We start from the raw sequence: 16,059 nt of genomic DNA on the forward strand, positions 1-16,059 counted from the left end.
TAAGCAGGCTTTCTGTCTATCACGGACCTGCTCGGCGGTGGGACCTGAGATAGTTCACCAGTTCTTGTACATGCCTGGCTGTCCCTTGCCCTTGCTGGGAAGAGACTTACTTAGCAAACTGAGAGCCACCATCTCCTTTACAAAACAGGGCTCTTTACAGCAAAAGTTACTGGGAACAGGAGTTATCATCGCCCTTACGGTCCCCCAGGAAGAAGAATGGAGACTTTTTCTAACCGAGCCTGCTCAAGAGATAAAACCAGCTCTAGCTAAGTGATGGCCTCGAGTATGGGCAGAGGATAACCCTCTGGGACTGGCGGTCAACCAAGCCCCTGTATTCATAGAAGTTAAGCCTGGGGCCCAACCAATTAGACAAAAGCAGTATCGGGTTCCCAGAGAAGCTGGGAATCCAGGTTCATCTCAGGCGCTTGAAAGCCTATGGAATTATAGTTTCTTGCGAGTCTCCATGGAACACCCCGCTCCTGCCTGTCCCTAAGCCAGGGACCAAGGTCTACCGACCAGTACAGGACTTGCGCTTGGTCAACCAAGCTACAGTGACTCTGTACCCAACAGTTCCTAACCCTTACACATTGTTAGTGCTGCTGCCGCTACCTGTCTGGACTTAAAAGATGCTTTCTTTAGCATCAGAATAGCTCCTGAGAGCCAGAAGCTGTTTGCCTTTCAGTGGGAAGATCCGGAGTCAGGTGTCACTACTCAGTACACTTGGACCCGGCTTCCCCAAGGGTTCAATAACTCCTCTACTGTCTCAGCAATCTTGGCTCACTGCAACCTCCACCTCCCAGGTTCAAGCAATTCTCCTGCCTCGGCCTCCCGAGTAGCTGGTACTGCAGGCACACACCACCACGACCGGCTAATTTTTGTATTTTTAGTAGAGACTAAAAATACATACTAAAAATACAACACCATGTTGATCAGGCTAGTCTCGACTCCCTGACCTCGTGATCCACCCGCCTTGGCCTCCCAAAGTGCTGGGTTTACAGGCGTGAGCAACCATGCCTGGGTTTTTGTTTTATTTTGTTTTTAGACAGCTTCTCACTCTGTCACTCAGGCTGGAGTGCAATGATGGGATTTCAGCTCACTGAAACCTCCACCTTGTGGATTCAAGCGATTCTCCTGCTTCAGCCTCCCGGGCAGCTGGAATTACAGGTACCCACCACCATGCCCCGCTAATTTTTTTTTTTTTTTTTTTTTTTTTTGAGACGGAGTGTTGCTCTGTCACCCAGGCTGGAGTGCAGTGGCCGGATCTCAGCTCACTGCAAGCTCCTCCTCTCGGGTTCATGCCATTCTTCTGCCTCAGCCTCCCAAGTAGCTGGGACTACAGGCACCCGCCACCACGCCCGGCTAGTTTTTTGTATTTTTTAGTAGAGACAGGGTTTCACCGTGTTAGCCAGGATGGTCTCGATCTCCTGACCTTGTGATCCGCCCGTCTCGGCCTCCCAAAGTGCTGGGATTACAGGCGTGAGCCACCGCGCCCGGCCTGCCCTGCTAATTTTTTTTTGTATTTTTGTAGAAATGGGGTTTTACCACGTTTGCCAGGTTGGTCTCAAACTCCAGACCTCAGGTGATCCGCTGGCCTCAGCCTCCCAAAATGCTGGCATTACAGGCGCGAGCCAAGGCGCCTGGCCTTTCCTAGGAATTTTAAAACAAAAGGTACAAAATATACTAGTTTACTAACTCTACATGTGTCATTGCACTCCATCCTGGGCAACAAGAATGAAACTCCATCTCAAAAATAAATAAGTAAACAAATAATAAAATTCCTAGAAAATATTGTCTTCTGAAAATTTAAGCATTTTTGCCCACTGGGTTGATGGAAACAGAAAGGGTTCTAGGCCAGAATGTTCATATTTCGAACACTTTCAAATTATAACTATTGTTACATGTTTGCAGTTTATTCAAGACTGCTGTTACACAGTGGACAAATTAACTCCTTACTTCAAATATCTAGTCTACCTAGATGTTTGGAAGTGTCCCATGTATATTAAATGTAGAGGTAGTGAAATATCACTTTGTAAATATCTTTTTGTTAAAATTTATAGGAAACACTGCCTTTTGGAAATTGAATTGTTTAACCACCTTCGTGAGCAGTGTAATACTGTCTATACTTGTTGGATAGTTTAAAGGAGGTGTAAGGGAAGAAATCGCAAAAGATCAGTGTGTTCATACTTGGACATTTTCAGACACTATTTTTCTATATGTTTTGTGCACTTTGTTTTGCTCTATATATAGCATATATAATGGGCAAATCCATCCTAATTTTGCAACATCTAATTGCTGGATGTTAAAGAGGTTGCCAGTGTATGATAAAGTACTTAGTAAATTTAGCATATTTTGTACACTTTGTGTTGAAATTCATAGGAAACTTGTCTTCTGTGAATGACTTTTGGATAGGAATTTGTTCAACCATCTCTAAGCATTACACATGCCTGTACTTGTCCACTGGATTGAAACCAGAGAGAAAGAAGTAAGGAGGGAATTGTTCAAGGCCAAAGTGGTCATTTTTTTTTTTTAATTTTTTTTGAGACGGAATCTCGCTCTGTCACCCAGGCTGGAGTGCAGTGGCGCAATCTCGGCTCACTGCAAGCTCCACCTCCCAGGTTCACGCCATTCTCCTGCCTCAGCCTCCCAAGTAGCTGGGACTACAGGTGCCCACCACCACGCCCAGCTAATTTTTTTGTATTTTTAGTAGAGATGGGGTTTTACCGTGTTAGCCAGGATGGTCTCCATCTCCTGACCTTGTGATCCACCCGCCTCGGCCTCCCAAAGTGCTGGGATTACAGGTGTGAGCCACTGCGCCTGGCCCAAAATGGTCATATTTAGGAGATACCTTAGATGACAACCATGGTTACATGTGTGGAACTTTACTGAACAGTGCTGTGTACATGGTGGACAAGTTATATGAAATATCTAGTCTTTCTAGATATTTGGAAGTGCTTCATGTATTTAAAAGTAGTAGTAGAATAACACTGTTTTTTTTTTTGTTTTGTTTTTGTTTTTTGCTTGTTTTTGTTTTTGTTTGAGACAGAGTCTCACTCTGTCGCCCAGGCTGGAGTGCAGTGGCACGATATCGGTTCACTGCAACCTCTGCTTCCTGGGTTCAAGTGATTCTCCTGCCTCAGCCTCCTGAGTAGCTGGGATTACAGGGGCGCACCACCATACCCAGCTAATTTTTGTATTTTTAGTAGAGACAGGGTTTTACCATGTTGAACTCCTGACCTCAGGCAATCCACCCACCTAGGCTTGGATTACAGTCATGAGCCACTGCGCCTGGCGAATAATACTTTTTGTAAATAACTTTTAATAACGGTTCGGGCTGGGCACAGTGGCTCACGCCTGTAATCCCAACACTGTGGGAGGCTGAGGCTGGTAAATCATTTGAGGTCAGGAGTTCCAGAACAGCCTGGCCAGCATGGCAAAACCCCACCCCGTCTCTACTAAAAACACAAAAATTAGCTGGACTTGGTGGTGAGCGCCTGTAATCCCAGCTACTCAGGAGGCTGAGGCATGAGAATCGCTTGAACCCGGGAGGCAGAGACTGCAGTGAGCTGAGATCGTGCCACTGCACTCCAACCTAGGTGACAGAGTAACTCTGTCTCGAAAAAGAAAAGAAAAAAGAAAAAAACTGGTAGGAAATACTGTTTGGAAGTAGAATTGTTGAACCACCTCTGTGAACAGTGTACTCTCTGTACTTGTTCATTCGGTTGAGGGAGGTGGGCGGGATGAAATTTCCTGATTGGGACATTGTACTACAGCTGTGCAACATGTTACCACTGAGAGAAAATGGCTGTGCTATTTCCTACATGTGAATCTGCAATGACCTCAAAATAAATTTTTGTTAAAAAGTACACCACTGGATTCTGCAAGCCTCCCGAGCACATGTCGGTACCCGGCTCCCCTCACTGAATCACCGAGTTCTCTCCCCAGCTGTATTTCCAAAATGTCGCTTTCTAACAAGCTGACCCTGGACAAGCTGGACGTGAAAGGGAAGCCAGTCATTATAAGAGTCGACTTCAATGTTCCTATGAAGAACAACCAGATAACAAACAACCAGAGGATTAAGGCTGCTGCCCCAAGCATCAAATTCTGCTTGGACAATGGATCCAAGTCAGTAGTTCTTATGAGACACCTAGGCCGGCCTGATGGTGTCCCTATGCCTGACAAGTACTCCTTAGAGCCAGTTGCTGTAGAACTCAAATTTCTGCTGGGCAAAGATGTTCTGTTCTTGAAGGACTGTGTAGGCCCAGAAGTGGAGAAAACCTGTACCAACCCAGCTGCTGGGTCTGTCATCCTGCAGAAGAACCTCCGCTTTCAGGTGGAGGAAGAGGGAAAGGAAAAGATGCTTCTGGAAACAAGGCTAAAGCCGAGCCAGCCAAATTAGCAGCTTTCCAAGCTTCACTTCCCAAGTTAGGGGATGTCTATGTCAGTGATGCTTTTGGCACTGCTCACAGAGCCCACAGTTCCATGGCAGAAGTCAATCTGCCACAGAAGGCTGGTGGTATTTTTGTTTTTTTGTTTTTGTTTTTGTTTTTGTTTTTGATGAAGAAGGAGCTGAACTACTTTGCCAAGGACTTGGAGAGCCCAGAGCGACACTTCCTGGCCATCCTGGGCAGAGCTAAAGTTGCAGACAAGATCCAGCTGATCAAGAATATGCTGGACAAAGTCAATGAGATGATTATCGGTGGTGGAATGGCATTTACCTTCCTTAAGGTGCTCAACAACATGGAGATTGGCACTTCTCTGTTTGATGAAGAGGGAGCCAGGATTGTCAAAGACCTAATGTCTAAAGCTGAGAAGAATGGTGTGAAGATTATCTTGCCTGTTGACTGTCGCTGCTGGCAAGTTTGATGAGAATGCCAAGACTGGCCAAGCCACTGTGGCTTCTGGCATATCTGCTGGCAGGATGGGCTTGGACTGTGGTCCTGAAAGCAGCCAGAAGTATGCTAAGGCTGTCACTCAGGCTAAGCAGATTGTGTGGAATGGTCCTGTGGGGGTTTTTGGGGTTTGGGAGGTTTGTTTGTTTATTTTGAGATGGAGTCTCACTATGTCACCCAGGCTGGAGTGCAATGGCGTGGTCTTGGCTCACTGCAACCTCTGCCTCCCTGATTCAAGTGATTCTCCCACCTCAGCCTCCCGAGTAGCTGGGACTACTGGCTCGTGCCACCACACCTGGCTAATTTTTGTATTTTTAGTAGAGACTGGGGTTTCACCATGTTGGCCAGGCTGGTCTCGAACTCCTGACCTCGCGATCCGCCCACCTCAGCCTCCCAAAGTGGGGGATTACAGGCGTGAGCCACCGTGCCCGGCCTGGAATTTCATCTTGTTTCCATGCTAAGTAGTAAAACGGTGACAAAGCTAATCAGAATAAGCTACATCAAAAGAGAATTAAGCTAACACGGCTCACTTTTTTTAACAGGCAAAAATACAAATATATGCGCTCTAGAATGCACAGTGGTTTAGTCACTAAGAAATTCAAACGGGATCTTGAAGAATGTAGGCAAATCCAGGGTGCAGTAAAGATGAGCTGAGATGCCGTGTCACTGTTTAAGGGTTCGTGGCACTGCATCTCTCGACCACTAGCTGAATCTTGACATGGAAGCTTTTAGCTAACGCCAAGTGGAGATGCAGAAAATGCTAAGTTGACTTAGGGGCTGTGCACAGGAACCAAAAGGCAGGAAAGTACTAAATATTGCCGAGAGCGTCCATCCCCAGGATGGACTTTACCTTGTAGGAGCTCTAAACTGGCACCACCCCCAGTGCTCACATGGCTGACTTTATCCTCCGTGTTCCATTTTGCACAGCAAGTGGCAGTGTCTCCACCACCTATGATGGTAATGCAGCCCCTAGAAGTTGCTTTCACCACCTCATCCATGAGGGCTTTGGTCTCCCAAAGTGCTTGGATTACAGGTGGGAGAATCACTTGAGATCAGGAGTTCGAGACCAGTCTGGCCAAAATGGTGAAACTCCATCTCTACTAAAAATACAAAAATTAGCCGGGCGTGGTGGCGGGCACCTGTAATCCCAGCTACTTTGGAGGCTGAGGCAGGAGAATCACTTGAACCCAGGAGGCAGAGGTTGCAGTGAGCCAAGATCGTGCCACTGCACTTTATCCTGAGCGACAGGGTGAGACTCCATCTCAAATACTACTACTACTACTAATAAATAATAATAATGAAAAGACACCAGAGCCCTGTCTTTCTGTCACCCCCATGCCCTCTCCCCAACTTGAGGACACAACCAGAAAGTGGCCATCTTTGAGCCAGGAAGAAAGCCCTCACCAAGAACAGAATCTACTGTCATTTTGACTTTGGACTTTGTGGTGTCAAGAATCGTATTTTGTTATCGTATTATATTTTGTTATTTTGTAATCGTATGGTATTTTGTTATAGTGGCTCAAGAAGAGTAAAAGACAGAAATGGCAAGAAAGTTAAACCTATCCCACTAGAGGTTTGTCATGCAGGGGACAGAGTGTTGGGTTTAGGCTTGAGCTTTGGAGTTGGAAAGAATTGAGTTCACACCTAGGCTGGGGACCTTGGACAAGTCCCTTGAGTTCTCTGAACCTCAATAGCCCCTTCTGTAAAACGAAGATAATAAAGCTGTTGTGAATGCACCTTGAAACTGCAAGACACATGTCTAAGCACCAGGTAGGCACCCAATAAATAGCAGTAGTGCTATTCTTTTTATTAATGTCTTTCTAGTTATTCATGCTAATGATACAGTGGGACAGGCAGAACTGGGTCTTCAAGACTTCAGGTGCCAGGCTGAGGAGCTTGGACTTGCACTTGAGAGCACTAGGGAGCGATGGGAGGTGTGTGAGCAGGGGAGAGACAGAAAAATGTCCCTTTGGTGCTGGGGTGAATGACTAGGAATTCAAGTTTGGGAGACCAAGGAGGACACTTTGACAGGTACCCAGGTGAGTGTCTAGACCTGGGTGGTGGCAATCGGGATGATGGGAGTGAGAAGAAATAAGTAGGCTGGGTGCTGTGGCTCATGCCTGTAATCCCAGCACTTTGGGAGGCCAAAGCAGGCAGATCACGAGGTCAGGAGTTCGAGCCCAGGCTGGCTGACATGATGAAACTCTGTCTCTACTAAAAATACAAAACTTAGCCAGGCGTGGTGGTGCGTTATCTGTAATCCCAGCTACTCGGGAGGCCGAAGCAGGAGAATTGTTTCAACCCGGGAGGTGGAGGTTGCAGTGAGCCGAGATCATGCTAATGTACTCCAGCCTGGGCAACAAGAGCAAAACTGTCTCAAAAAAAGAAAAAAAAAAATTATCCAGGCATGGTGGCAGGCGCCTATAATCACTGCTGCCTAGGAGGCTGAGGCAGGAGAATCATGTGAACCCGGGAGGTGGAGGTTGCAGTGAGCCCAGATCACGCCACTGCACTCCAGCCTAGGTGATAGAGTGAGGCTCCGTCTCAAAACAAAAATAATAATAATAAATAAATACATATATAAAAAAGTAGTTAAGTAGTTCAGGATGAGTATTGGGTATAGGGCTTGAATGGTAACTCCATGACCCAGGTCGGAAGTAGCAGTTAAGAGGGGTTGGGGTCGGGGTATCAATGTCAGTTTTCACTTTGTTTTTTCATTGTGTCTTTCTGAAATATTCTTACTGGTCCTTGGAGACACTGTCCAAAGATCCCTCCTCTGAAAATCGCCCTGGAACACGTGTGGTTTGCAATTTCCTGCAAAGCTGCTGCTCATGATGTTATCCTACAAACATCCAAATCCCGGCATAGGAGTTTCTCCAGGGCAGTCTCTGACTGGTTCCATTGTAGGATCTGTCCACGCCCTGCACATGCCTGGTACCAAAAAAGGAAACTGGGTCTGCAGGACATTGCTGCAGTTCAGGCGTTGGCCGCGTGGGAGCAGAAGTGCAAAGTCAAAGCGTCTGGAAAAAGCGCTCAGGTTGTGGGACCAGCAGAGCATCACCGAGGACGTCCCTGGTCGAGAACTACGTCTTTTTATCCATTTTAAAGGGATGTGAGGCACTAGGATCCAGTTTGGTCCACCTAACCCACCCACCCAGCGACCCACACCCTGCAGCCCGTAGTTGGAGGATAATTACGCAAAACCTAAATCAGATCAGTCTTTCCTCTGCTCAGAACCTTTTTTTTTTTTTTTTTTTTGAGATGGAGTCTCGCTCTGCTGCCCAGGCTGAAGTGCAGTGGGGCAATCTTAGCTCACTGCAAGCTTCACTTCCCAGGTTCAAGTGATACTTCTGCCTCAGCCTCCTAAGTAGCTGCCACCACGCCCAGCCTTGTCACTTTTTTTTTGAGACCAAGTCTTACTCTGTCACTCAGGCTGGACTGCAATGGAGCCATCTCAGCTCACTGCAACCTCTGCCTCTCAGGTTCAAGAGATTCTACTGCCTCAGCCTCCCGAGTAGCTGGAATTACAGGCATCCACCACTATGCCTGGCTAATTTTTGTATTTTTAGTAGAGATGGGGTTTCACCATAATGGCCAGGCTGGTCTCAAACTCCTCACCTCAGGTGATCTGTTCGCCTTGGCCTCCCAAAGTGGTGAGATTACAAGCATGAGCCACCGCCACCACGCCTGGCTCTTTCTCATTTTCAAATGACTGCTCTTTCAGGAATGACCACCAATGGGGCCCCAACATGCACAAGATAAAATCTCACCACCAGCCCCCACCACCAGACCTACAGGACAAGGCCAACACCTAGCATCAGTCCCAGCTTCATTCTACATAGAAAGGCAAACTGAAAACTCCTAGCCCCAGACCATTTTAAGGAGGACCCAAATCCGATACTCCTGCTCCTAAATGCCGAAGACATAGAAACTGGGCCAAGCGCGGTGGCTCAAGCCTGTAATCCCAGCACTTTGGGAGGCTGAGATGGGCGGATCACGAGGTCAGGAGATCGAGACCGTCCTGGCTAACACGGTGAGACCCCGTCTCTGCTAAAAAATACAAAAAACTAGCCAGGCGAGGTGGCGGGCGCCTGTAGTCCCAGCTACTCGGGAGGCTGAGGCAGGAGAATGGCATAAACCCGGGAGGCGGAGCTTGCCGTGAGCTGAGAGCCAGCCACTGCACTCCAGCCTGGGCGACAGAGCGAGTCTCCGTCTCAAAAAAAAAAAAAAAAAAGACATAGAAACTGCCATCTTTGGTTGGCTAAATCTGGAACAGAAGTTTGTTCGGCCTGAACAATGGAACACAGAGCAGCAATTAGCAGCAGCTCAAAGGAGCATGCTGGCCACCAGATAGCAGAGCAGGTTAGCACCTGAGAGAAAGGGAAGGCCAAAACATTGCGTGGTGACCAACATCTAGACATCCTGCTGACAGTGCCAGCTGTTATGGTTGCCTGAAAAGGTGTGCTTTGGATGTTGACACTGACGGCTATGTGGTGCACATACACACCAAGAATATGAAAAGGCTTATTACAAAAATGAGGTCTCAGGGAGAACAATGCAGGGCTCTCAAGCAAATGTGACATGGTGTGAGAGCAAGGAAGATGGCATTCCTGTCCCTTATGAGTACTGATGCAAAAATCTTGAAATAAATGTCAGCGAAGCATATAAAGCAATATATTCAAAGCATTATGCAATATAACCAAGTGAGATTTATCCCTGGAATGTAAGGATGGTTCATCATATGGAAACTGATCAATGGAATACACCACATTAGGAAATGATGGAAAAATGACAGTCTTGATCGATGCAAAAAAGCATCTGACATAATACCCATTTATGATTAAAAACCCACAATAAGCTAGGAATAGAATTTACTCAGCTTGCTACAAAGCATATATGAAAAACTCAACAAAATCTTTGATGGTGAAAAACCATATTTTTAATATCTAACATCAGAAACAAGGATGTTTGCTCTCACCAGCTCCATTCAATGTTAAGGGGGGGTGTTCCCAGGGAAATCAGGCAAGAAAATACAAGCATTCCAGCCGGGCCTGGTGGCTCAAGCCTGTAATCCCAGCATTTTGGGAGGCCGAGGTGGGCGGATCACAAGGTCAGGAGATTGAGACCATCCTGGCCAACATGGTGAAACCTCATCTCTACTAAAAATAAAAAAACTAGCTGAGTGTGGTGGCACACACCTGTAATCCCAGCTACTCAGGAGGCTGAAACAGGAGAATTGCTTGAACCTGGGAGGTGGAGATTGCAGTGAGCTGAGATCATGCCACTGCAGTCCAGCGTGGTGACAGAGTGAGACTCCGTCTCAAAAAACTAACCAACAAACAACCCCCCCTCCAAAAAAAACCCAGCCAGGTGCAGTGGCTCATGCCTGTAATCCCAGCACTTTGGGAGACCGAGGCGGGTGGATCACAAGTTCAGGAGATTGAGACCATCCTGGCCAATATGGTGAAACCCCATCTCTACTAAAAATACAAAAAAATTTAGCTGGGTGTGTTGGCACACAGTTATAGTCCCAGCTACTCAGGAGGCTGAGGCAGGAGAATCGCTTGAACCCGAGAAGTGGAGGTTGCAGTGAGCCGAGATCACGCCACTGCACTCCAGCCTGGCAACAGATTCCATCTCAAAAAAGAAAAAAAAAAAGCATTCCATATTTGAAAATATATATATACACACAGCCCTCTAGACAAATATACAAAAACCACACACTTTGTCACTGTACATACAGGTGGACAAACACAAACTCACAAACCCACAGATGTAACAGCCCAGATACTAAAAGATGCTCCTAGACAGAAGGACCCCAGGTGTTCTGATCTCTTCTCCAGGTTTCTCTGGCTCCTCAGGAATAACCACCACAGTGCCATATACATTCTTGCTTGCTTTCTTGTCTTCCAGAATGTCAGGATCAAGGGGACAGAGATATTAGCACAGCTTTGTTAACTATACCTATTAGAGAGTGTTACACAGAGGAAAATATTTACTGAATATTAGGACTCACACAGACACATACACAAATGGATTTTACACAAACGTCATCACAGACCCACATATACTTGTCCTTCAAAAAGTGAATGTTCTCACTCCCATTCCATGTAGCAGAGATATCCCTTAGCTCCCCAACACCTATCACAAAAGATGACTCCTTGAGCCCATTCTGACAGTGAAGGAATCTCAAACTTTCCGACCTCCCACAGTACAATAATCATGTCTCTACAAAAGCAGAACATGGCAGCCCAAGAATGCGAAAATAAGGACCTGAAATGGGTTGAGTAATAATGTTCCAACCCCTCAAACTACCATAAATGTTCCTGGTGAGAGAAGCAAAGGTGTGTATCTCCTGGTTCAGCCACCGGGTCCTCCACTGCATCTCCACGGTAGCCATCACTTCCACTGAGGCCTCAGCTGCCAGCAAACCTTGCTCCAGTCAGCCTCTGGACCCTAGTATCTTCACCGTGGTGTTGGATGCTGCCACCTGACCCATCCCTGCTGTTGGAGGAGGGTGGAGGCCAGAGGCCTAGAGAGTTCCGACTACAGGTCTCCAAGCGACAGAAAGATCACTTCTGGGACCCAGGGAGACTGTAAGTTGTTGTGAGGGTAGATGGTGACCTGGTTTCCCTCAATGCTGCCACCTCCCTTCTAGAACACACTGACTTGCTCTCTAAGAAAAGGGTGGACTGACCCCAACAAAGGACAGACCCGACACCTATCATGCCTGTGCAATTCAGAAAAGGGAGAATTCGGTGGCTCCAGCAAGCAGTTTATTGGGAGTTGAGTTCACCTTGCCATATGATGTGAAGCAAGGTAGTTCCATGGCTTGTGAACCCTGACGCCAGCGCCTCCCATACACAACAGAGCTGGAGCTCTGCAGCGTGCGTCCTTTTCCAAAAACAGCCAGGTGCTACTCTTAGTAGGAGGCTAGGAAACCAGTCCTGGAGCAGGATGCACGTGACATGCACTGACGTGAGAAGGCCAGAGCACCATCCGTGCATATGCTGCGGAATATCTCAGGATAGAACGTGCCAGAAAATGGGGAAAGCAAGTTAGGGGAGGTAAGCATTTTGAGTGTCCTACAGCTAAGACATGGCAGAGTGTGTCTCTGTGACTCCACTAGCAGTTTTGAGATTATTCTGACTGTGGTGGTTGGTACAGGGCTGGTAACTGCAGGAGAGTGCATGCTGTGTGGTCAAGGGGCACGTGTCCCATGACACAGGTTCTGCTTCTTCAGCCCTCTCACCTCAGAGCCACCTGGGGTTGCCACAGAGAAATTTACATGTGAATTTCTAAACATGTTTCCCAGTAAGTATCCAAAGTGTAGGTTTGAGATGGGAAATGGAGCTGGAGATGACCTCAAAACAGCCCTGGAATAATGCGATGCTGACAATGTCTGTGAATTAGGATGTCCATAGGCATATCCCACTTGAGGAGAACTGTAAGGTTAGAAGCACAGCACTCCTACAGTCTGACCCGAGGATACTGATGGAAACTTAAAGGCAGATTCTGGGAGTCTTCTCACTTCTATCCAGTCATGTGTGTGAGCTGAGGGCAGCCACTGCCCTAGAGGGTGTTTCCTAACTTCTGACTGGATGCCACAAAAGGCCTGCTGGGACCCAAGTCCTTCTTCCCCATTCCTTTAATTCTTCCTACGAAGAATCTCGACAATGGCTGCACGTGTAATTGAAGATGTTCCCATATTGCTTACATTAAAGAAGGCTGCTCTGCAGCGTGGGTGGTTTCATGGTTTTAAAATGAACTGGGGGCCAGGTGCGGTGGCTCATGCCTGTAATCCCAGCACTTTGGGAGGCCAAGGTGGGTGGATTACCTGAGGTCAGGAGTTCAAGACCAGCCTGGCCAACACGGTAAAATCCCATCTCTACTAAAAATATAAAAATTCGTTGGGCGTGGTGGCATGTGCCTGTAATCCCAGCTACTGGGGGGGGGGGGTCTGAGGCAGGAAGAGTGTTTTGACTTGGGAGGCAGAGGTTGCAGTGAGCTGAAATCATGCCACTGCACTCCAGCCTGGGCAACAGAGTGAGACTCCATCTCAAAAGAAAAAAAAAAAAAAGTAAAATGAACTGGGGCTGGGCGTGGTGGCTCACACCTGTAATCCCAACACTTTGGGAGGCCAAGGTGGATGGATCATTTGAGGTCAAGAGTTTAAGATCAGCCTGGTCAACATGGTGAAACACTGTCTCTACTAAAAATATAAAAATTAGCTGGGCATGGTGGTGGGCACCTGTAATCCCAGCTACTTGGAAGGCTGAGGCAGAAGAATTGCTTGAACCCAAGAGGCAAAGGTTGCAGTGAGCCAGGATCACACCACTGCACTCCAGCCTGGGGTGACAGAGTGAGACTCCATCTCAAAAAACAGACAAAAAAAGGCTGGGAGCTGTGGCTCACACCTATAATCACAGCACTTTGGGAGGCCAAGGCGGGCAGATCACCTGAAGTTGGGGGTTCAAAACCAGCCTGACCAACATAGAGAAACCCCACCTCTACTAAAATCACAAAATTAGACAGGCGTGGTGGCGCATGCCTGTAATCCCAGCTTCTCAGGAGGCTGAGGCAGGAGAATCACTTGAACCCGGGGACAGAGGTTGCAGTGAGCTGAGATCACGCCACTGCACTCCAGCCTGGGCAACAAGAGCAAAACTCGGCCGGGCGCGGTGGCTCACGCCTGTAATCCCAGCACTTTGGGAGGCCGAGGCGGGCGGATCACAAGGTCAGGAGATCGAGACCACGGTGAAACCCCGTCTCTACTAAAAATACAAAAAATTAGCCCGGCGCGGTTGTGGGCGCCTGTAGTCCCAGCTACTCGGGAGGCTGAGGCAGGAGAATGGCGTGAACCCGGGAGGCGGAGCTTGCAGTGAGCCGAGATCGCGCCACTGCACTCCAGCCTGGGCGACAGAGCAAGACTCTGTCTCAAAAAAAAAAAAAAAAAAAAAAGAGCAAAACTCCATCTCAAAAAAAAAAAAAAAACCACAAAAGATGGGATGGATAAAGAATTCTCCTTACAGTTTCTCTCAGTATATATTCTCAGGTGTCTTTAAAAGATTCTGTGAAGTGAAGGCTTTCCCACACTCCTTACATTCATATGGTTTCTGTCCATGGAGTCCATTCGCATATTTGCAATCCTACAGGAGAGTGGAAGTGCCTCCCATATTTGTCAAATATTTAATTGCCGCCTGAGTCATGTCTTCAAAGTGAATTAGGACAACTGAAGGCTTAATCACACCATTTACATTCCTTGAATTTCTCTCCAGCATAAGTACTCTCATATATCCAAAAGGAACTAATACAGCTGACAGCATTGCCACACTGTTTACTTTCTTAGGGCTTCTGTCTAGTATGAGTCCTTTCGTGCACGTGCAGAGACTTTGAGTAACTGAAGGCTTTACCACATTGTCTACATTGAAAGGGTCTTTCTCCAGTATGAATTCTTTTGTGTACTTTCAGGGAATTTAAACAAGTGAAAGCTTTGCCACACTGCTTACACTCACATGGTTTCACTCCAGTGTGACTTCTTTCATGCCTTCGAAGGTGACTGAAGTAAATGAAGACCCGACCACACTGTTTGCATTCATAGGGTTTCTCTCTAGTATGGGTTCTTTCATGGATTCGAAAGTGAGTGGAATAAAGAAAGGCTTTACCACATTCTTTACATTCGTAAGTTTTCTCGCCAGTGTGAACTCTTTCGTGCAATTGAAGGTAACTTGAAGAATTGAAGGCTTTACCACATTGTTTACACTCATAGGGTTTTTCTCCAAAATGAGTTCTTTCGTGCACTTGACAGGAACTAGATGACTTGAAGGCTTCCCCACATTTCTTACATGTATAAGGTTGAACTCCGGTGTGGGTTTTCACGTGTTTTCGAAGGCTTGAGTGAGAAAAGAAGGCTCTCCCACATTCCCTACATACAAAAGGTTTCTCTCCAGTATGAGTTTTCTCATGACTCCGTAAGTACGTGGGACAACTGAAGGCTTTCCCACACTGCTTACATTCATAAGGTTTCTCTCCGGTGTGAGTCCTTTCGTGGGTTAGAAAAGGCTGGTAATAGATAAAGGCTTTTCCACACTGTTTACATTTGTAGGGTTTCTCTCCAGTGTGATTTTTTTCATGGCGCCGAAGAGCAGTAAGATATCTGAACGCCTTCCCACATTCCTTACATTCATAGGGTGTCTCTCCAGTATGAATTCTTATATGGTTTCGAAAGGAAAAGAGAAATGCGAAGGCCTTGCCACATTCTTTACATTCATATGGTTTCTCTCCAGTATGAATTCTTTCATGGGTTCGGATACTGGAGCTGCGAGTGAAGGTTTTCCCACATTCTTTACATTTATGTGGCTTCTCTCCATATTCGTGATACTCATTTGGTTTCTGTTCCGTGTGAGACCTCATGTGTCTATTAAGGGAGACTTGATGCATGAAGACTTCCCCACACACACTGCAGTCACATGGTTTTAATCCAGTAGGAGTTTCCAGGTTCGCATGAAGATCAGGAATCGGGCTAGTGCTTTTTCCACACGGACGATCCTCTTTATTTTCACAGAGTGTTTCAACCACAGGACTGCTGTAAAAAATGAGTACCATATTATTAATAGTTTTGTATTAATGATCTTATATGTATTAGCAAGTACCAGAATTACATTTTAAATATTTTCAGAGAAACTCTATGTTATCTTCCCTGTCTAAATTGTTTGAAGACTAATATACTCAATACTCTAGAACAGGCGGTGAACATAGCTATTATCAAAATAGTCAAGAATTTTTTTTTTTTTTTTTGAGACAGAGTCTCGCTCTGTCGCCCAGGCTGGAGTGCAGTGGCGCGATCTTGGCTCACTGCAAGCTCTGCCTCCCAGGTTCACACCATCCTCCTGCCTCACCCTCCCGAGTAGCTGCGACTACAGGCGCCCATCACCACACCCAACTAATTTTTTTGTTTTTTTAAGTAGAGATGGGGTTTCACCATGTTAGCCAGGCTGGTCTCGATCTCCCAACCTCGTGATCCGCCTGCCTCAGCCTCCCAAAGTGCTGGGATTACAGGCGTGAGCCACTGCACCCGGCCTTTTTTTTTTTTTTAAAAAAAAGATGGAGTTTTGCTCTTGCTGCCCAGGCTGGAGTGCAATGGTGTGATCTCAGCTCACCGTGACCTCCG

At 46.8% G+C, this 16,059-nt stretch overlaps 1 protein-coding gene and 1 pseudogene across 3 annotated transcripts in view; one reads left to right on the forward strand and one right to left on the reverse strand.

The window, feature by feature from the left end:
* Positions 1-3,955: 3,955 nt before the first annotated feature.
* On the forward strand, positions 3,956-5,625 carry LOC112612916 (annotated as a pseudogene).
* Positions 5,626-14,078: 8,453 nt separating this feature from the next.
* The window catches only part of ZNF490 (zinc finger protein 490), a 28,834-nt gene continuing 26,853 nt past the window's right edge, over positions 14,079-16,059 (reverse strand). For all 3 annotated transcript variants that reach the window (XM_025368639.1, XM_025368640.1, XM_025368642.1), the window contains one exon: positions 14,079-15,474. In XM_025368639.1, the coding sequence (XP_025224424.1) occupies positions 14,235-15,474 (1,240 nt within the window). In that variant the 3' untranslated portion in view covers positions 14,079-14,234. The remainder of the gene's footprint in view (positions 15,475-16,059) is intronic.

The sequence above is a fragment of the Theropithecus gelada genome, chromosome 19 (genome assembly GCF_003255815.1).
Source record: "Theropithecus gelada isolate Dixy chromosome 19, Tgel_1.0, whole genome shotgun sequence".
NCBI classification, from domain to species: domain Eukaryota; kingdom Metazoa; phylum Chordata; class Mammalia; order Primates; family Cercopithecidae; genus Theropithecus; species Theropithecus gelada.